Here is a 6,893-nt window from a genome sequence, read left to right as displayed (position 1 = left end):
TACTAGGTGAGTACTAGTTGAGTACTTACACACAAGATATTCTAGGTGAGACTAGGTGAGTATACACACACACGCAACATATACTAAGTTAGTACACCCAGAAACAAGATATACTAGGTGAATACACACATACAAGGTATACTAGGTGAGTACTAGTTGAGTACTTACACACAAGATATTCTAGGTGAGACTAGGTGAGTATACACACACACGCAACATATACTAAGTTAGTACACCCAGAAACAAGATATACTAGGTGAATACACACATACAAGGTATACTAGGTGAGTACTAGTTGAGTACTTACACACAAGATATTCTAGGTGAGACTAGGTGAGTATACACACACACGCAACATATACTAAGTTAGTACACCCAGAAACAAGATATACTAGGTGAATACACACATACAAGGTATACTAGGTGAGTACTAGTTGAGTACTTACACACAAGATATTCTAGGTGAGACTAGGTGAGTATACACACACACGCAACATATACTAAGTTAGTACACCCAGAAACAAGATATACTAGGTGAATACCCTAACACCAACCTCCTACAGTACACAACACCAACCTCCCACAGTACACCTCCCACAGGTAACCCCAACACCAACCTCCCACAGTACACAACACCAACCTCCCACAGTACACCTCCCACAGGTAACCCCAGCACCAACCTCCCACAGTACACAACACCAACCTCCCACAGTACACAACACCAACCTCCCACAGTACACATCCCACAGGTAACCCCAGCACCAACCTCCCACAGTACACAACACCAACCTCCCACAGTACACATCCCACAGGTAACCCCAGCACCAACCTCCCACAGTACACAACACCAACCTCCCACAGTACACATCCCACAGGTAACCCCAGCACCAACCTCCCACAGTACACAACACCAACCTCCCACAGTACACCTCCCACAGGTAACCCCAGCACCAACCTCCCACAGTACACCTCCTACAGGTAACCCCAACACCAACCTCACACAGTACACCTCCCACAGTAACCCCAGCACCAACCTCCCACAGGTACAAAATGAAGCCATGAGAATTATCTTAGGATGCCCAAGAAATGCTATGATTGAGAAAATCAGGATGGAGTTGAATCTGCAGAGTATTGGGGATAGAATTGCAGAGATAAATGTAGCTTCTGCCATTAGATTAATGAGAGGTGGGGGAGCTAATGAATTGGTCCTCTCAGTTCAAAAGGTGGGAAGTACTGAACAATGTATGATGAAGAAAAGAGCATATATGAATACCTTATGTTCTAATGTTATTAAGTATGATGTTATTTCAGAGTGTATTGCTGTGCCCAAGAGAAAATTTACACCACCATGGGAGGATTGTAATGTAGATGTAGTAATTACTCCCTTGCAAAAGAAAAAAAGTATGTATGAAATAGGAGAGCTGAGGGCAACATATGATTGTATAATTAGAAAATTGCCTACAGAAAACACTCTACTACATGTATATTGTGATGGGTCAGTAGCTAGGGATGGGAAGGCAGGATGTATATTGTGATGGGTCAGTAGCTAGGGATGGGAAGGCAGGATGTATATTGTGATGGGTCAGTAGCTAGGGATGGGAAGGCAGGATGTATATGTTCTTAACATTCTGAAACCTATATTGTTTGCTGATGATACTACACTCATCTACTCCAACCCCAACCCACATACACTAAATACTGTAATGTTGTTAATAATGAACTAAAAAAAGTCCACTTATGGATGTCAACCAACAAACTAACACTTAACATAGAAAAGACCTACTACATCTTATTTGGAAGCAAATCTACAAATGCAATTCAGCTTCAGATGACAATGTAAACATTAGCAATAACAATGATGGAAAGTTTCTTGGTCTATTCTTAGACAAGAGACTCAACTTCAGTACCCACATACAATACATAACTAAGAAAGTCTCTAAAACAGTTGGTATACTCTCCAAAATCAGATATTATGTACCTAACCCTGCTCTCATCTCTCTATATTATACACTAATCTATCCCTATCTCAACTATGGTATCTGTGCATGGGGTTCAACCACTGCAAACCACCTCAAGTCCATCATCACCCAGCAAAAATCTGCTATCAGAATAATATCAAATTCTGCTTTCAGACAACACACAGCCCCCTTGTTTAACTCCCTAAACATGCTAAACATAATCTCACTCCATAAATTCTCTTGTGTCAACTACATTTACAAAACCCTGTTCTTAAATGCAAATCCTGCTCTGAAACTCTTCCTGGACAGATGTAATAGGACCCATTATCACCACACCAGAAATAAATATCTCTTTGATATCCCCAGAGTTAAACTTGTATAAATAAATAAATAAATAAATAAATATGTTTATTCAGGTAAGGTACATACATACAAGTAATGTTACATTAATGGATCGATATATAGATAGAGCTAGTACATACAATGCCTAAAGCCACTATTACGCAACGCGTTTCGGGCAGGAAAAACATTAATATCTAGAACTTAATACTAATTGAGCATAAAGAATAAAATGTGTTGAGAACAAATACAAATAAAGATAAAAAAAAGAGGGAACATGACTGAAAAAGCAGCACAAATACAATAGGTTGACAAACAGTGTTGATTAAAAAAAAAAAAAAAAAAATAACAGACATGGGTTGACAATAGAGGGGTAAGGTAGGTTAGTGAATTTATTAGGTAGTGTTTAGTTTTTATCTTAAACTGGTTGAGAGAGGTACAGTCTTTAACATGGTTGGGAAGATCATTCCACATTCTGGGTCCCTTGATTTGTAGAGCATTTCTAGTTTGATTAAGTCGTATTCTTGGAATATCAAAACTGTATTTTTTTCTGGTGTGGTGCTCATGGGTTCTGTTACAACCTTCAATGAAGCTTTTGAGCTTATATGTATGTATTTGTAATGTATGTATGTAAACAATGTATTTATTATCATTTATCAATTCTGATAGAAATTACCTACTTAAAATTATCTGTTAGATTAAGGACCTGCCTGAAACGCTGCGCATACTAGTGGCTTTACAAGATTGTAAATACTGTACTATTCAATGTATTCTCACAACCCCAATGTACCTACTTGTATATATATAAATAAAATAAAATAAAATATTGTGATGGGTCAGTAGCTAGGGATGGGAAGGCAGGATGCAGTATGCCAAACTGAATTCGTGCGCCCCTTGAGGGACTTGAAGTAGAGGGATAGGGATCACAGGATAAGTATGGGTTGCACAAACTACTGGTAACAAGATGAGTATGGGTTGCACAATTAATTACTACAAAGTGGTTGAGTATGGGGTGCACGTAAATGAAGACTCCCAAGAAGCAAATCAGAGATCAGCCCAAGCTTCATCTTGAGGCAAAGCTCAATGCCTTAAGCCATATTGATGCTCTGTCCACAGAGCATTCTCTCTCTCAAATCATAATAGTACACTAATGGTTCCCTACACCACCCCTCAGGTGCAGCTGCAGCAGGCTTGGGTGACATGATGACTATGGGGTGCACAATAAACTAACACTCACAGAATGAGTATGGGCTGCACAATAAGCTACCTCTCACAAGATTAGTAATAAAGAAACATTAATTTTTTGGGTAGGGTGACTGAAACTCATCCTGGGGTAAAAATGTTTATTTAAATTTATTATAGTTAAATGAATTTAGTAAATTATTCCATATATTGTATTATAAGTGAATTGACACTAAACTATAAATGATACTAATAAGGTTTTAAAAATGAAAAACAGTAAAAATCCTTCATGTAAGATATGGAAGTTGAAAAGTAAATTAACTGTAAACTAAATTATAAACTGTAGACATAATATAAAGTATTATAAGTAAAATACCTATAAACTACCAAATAATGTGTAAGGAACCATTTCTATTGTTTGTCCTTTTTTACCTGTTTCCTCAGGTATTTTAAAATTCCCATTCCGTTGTTACTACACTGTTTTCCTGGTGTAGTTCCCTGTGGTTCAAATTTTACTACTTGTACTTCTTGCTGTTTCTGAAGGATTGCTAATGGTAGCCCTTGTTGCACCGGCGGAACTTTTTGTAAATGTTCCACCTGCGGAACTTTTTGTAATTGTTGAATTTCTTGCACCTGCGGTACTTTTTGGACTTTATGCACCTGCTGCACTTGTAGCTCGTCAGGATTTTTTTCCAGGGCATTATCGCTATCACCTTCTGATCCTAATGTAAGTTTATCTGCATCAAGCTTCCTTGTGCGTGCTGGAAAAAAATAAAAATAAAAAATAAAAAATTTTGAAATGGAAGATCCTGTGTAACAAATTTAATCAGTTACTATGATCGAGCCGCAGAAATTTTACAGGAAAGATATGGTTGGGTTGACTGCATCTATCTGGACCTAAAAGAGGCATTCAATAGAATTCCACATAAGAGTTTGTTCTGGAAACTGGAACATATTGGAGGGGTGACAGGTAAGCTTCTAACATGGATTAAAAAATTTCAAACTGATAGAAAAATGAGGGCAGTAATCAGAGGCAATGTATTGGACTGGAGAAATGTCACGAGTGGAGTACCACAGGGTTTAGTTCTGGCATTCATGGATAAATAATAAATAAATTGTTCATGATTTTTTTAGACAAAAGCTAGAATATGCAGCAGTTGTATGGTGCCCATATCTTAAGAAGTACATGTACAAACTTGAAATGATACAAAGACGTCATGGGTGTCATAGGGGCACCAGCACACTGGTTTGCTAAAGGGCCCTTAATGCTGTCGAGACCTTATGGGCCCTTGGACCCATTACGTTAAGACATAGTGCTGTATTGGGCCACACACTTTTTGCCATATACATCAACGACAGAGATGATTGAATTGAAATTATATATATATATATATATATATATATATATATATATATATATATATATATATATATATATATATATATATATATATATATATATATATATACATATATATATATATACATATATATATATACATATATATATATATATATATATATATATATATATATATATATATATATATATATATACATATGTATATATATATATATATACATATGTATATATATATATATATATGAGAGAAAATAATAGGTGGTGATATATTTATATATTATGTGAACTACTTACACAAAAAGAAGTTAGTGGTGAAGATCTTCTTGTCCTCTTCTTGTATTACGTTGTTTGGTAAAATACCATGTGTCACCCGTGCTGGTCCTTTCTTGTAATAGATAACGATTGATTCATACCCACAGCCACGCAGATATGTTAGCTGAAAAGCAAATAATATTTAAACAATAACACTATCTGGGAAAATGCAACAAAATAAATGTTTGAAGCATAGCTGGGCATGTGCAATAGAACCCATAATAGAATCACAATACCAGAAATAAATATCTTTGATATCCCCAGAGTCAAAGTTATTCTGTGTAAATACTCTATGCAAATAAAGGGACCTTGTCTATGGAACTAACTTGCTAACAAATTTAAAAACTGTCCAACTTCTGCCATTTTAAAAAATAAAACCAAAAAGTACCTAAATTTTTTCTTGATAGTTTCCTAACTAGTGTATTAAACTCGCACTGTATCTTATGAAATCCAATGCCAGAATATATGTGCCTAAACCATACAACTTTTCCATTGTAATCATTGCTATCACCTTATATCATGATTGTTATATTGAATGCATATCTTACTATATTATACCTTGAAATATTCCTCAAATTATGCTACAATTTATATGTTGATAACCCTCAAATTTTACTTTAATGTACATAGTAATCTTTGTGATACTTTCTTACAATGTACCAGCCAATAAACCTCCTCACTTTTGGGACATGGTAACATGGTACTCAGATAAAGGGTTTCCGGTGGATGTAGTATACATGGATTATGCTAAAGACTTTAATAAGGTACCACATGGAAGACTAGCAAGGAAATTACAGGTTCATGAAAAAAATTGTAAAGTGCACAAAACAATAGTTAAAACAAAGAGAGCAAAAGGTCATACTAAATGGGAATGAATATGAAGAAATGTGTTAAGTTGAGTACCTCAGGGGTCCATTTTTAAGTCTAAAATATTTTTCATATATTGAACATCTATGATATAGAAAAGAATATAATCTAATCAACCACATCCTCATATTTGCAAATGCCTGGCATTTCACGAGCACTTTGTCCGGGGTTTATATTCTAGCCGGGGAGGATTTACTGGGTTAGGCTAACCTAACCTAACTTAACCAAACCAAACCAAGTATCTCAAGTTACAAATATCTCTGGAAATTCATATTATCTGCTGTTGTAGAATTGACAAAATGGACAGTGTCAACAAAATTATTCCCACATACTCCGTCACTATGTGATGGAGTACACATAGAATAGGGACTGAATTGTCCCTGACAGGGACAATTCTGTAACAAATGTTCTAGCATAAAACTTTGTACAGTTTAGTAATTCCTTACCATTTGATGTACTAGGTAGATCCATGTTTGGTGAAGTTTTATAGCTGGAGCTGGAAGATCCTGTCGAGATGACTTCTTCAAAGAGAATAGCTTCAACACATTGTGTCTTGAGTCTTCCAGTACTTGGCCTACAGTTACCAGATCTGATTTACAGAAACTAGTGAACTATGGAGATAAGATTGTTAATAATATACTTTTTTTGAGATTCATATGACTTGCAGCTTAAAAACCAATCTTATTTTAAAATAGTACACTAAAGTACATAGCAAATTGCGAAATTCGTAGTTTTTTAACTACTTTAAAGCTAAATTCTCAAGCTTTGAAAATAAGCACAATTTGCTATTTTAAGCGGAATCTGGCAACTCTGATTTAGCATGTAAACATTGACTTGCATTCACAATGTAGTTATTTATTTTTCAACAATTT

The 6,893-nt window shown here is 35.6% G+C and overlaps 1 protein-coding gene across 1 annotated transcript; it reads right to left on the bottom strand.

Annotated features, from left to right (window-relative positions):
• Positions 1–3,626: 3,626 nt before the first annotated feature.
• Positions 3,627–6,627, bottom strand: LOC138371498 (uncharacterized). Its single transcript, XM_069336392.1, has 3 exons — positions 6,468–6,627; positions 5,137–5,278; positions 3,627–4,240 (listed from the first exon to the last, which is right to left on the bottom strand). The coding sequence occupies exons 1-3, from the start codon at positions 6,468–6,470 to the stop codon at positions 3,891–3,893; spliced, it is 495 nt and encodes a 164-aa protein (XP_069192493.1). The 5' UTR covers positions 6,471–6,627; the 3' UTR covers positions 3,627–3,890.
• Between the last annotated feature and the right edge of the window lie 266 nt (positions 6,628–6,893).

This window comes from Procambarus clarkii, chromosome 36 (genome assembly GCF_040958095.1).
Source record: "Procambarus clarkii isolate CNS0578487 chromosome 36, FALCON_Pclarkii_2.0, whole genome shotgun sequence".
Classification (NCBI taxonomy): Eukaryota; Metazoa; Arthropoda; class Malacostraca; order Decapoda; family Cambaridae; genus Procambarus; species Procambarus clarkii.
This window is presented reverse-complemented; position numbering and strand designations above follow the sequence as displayed.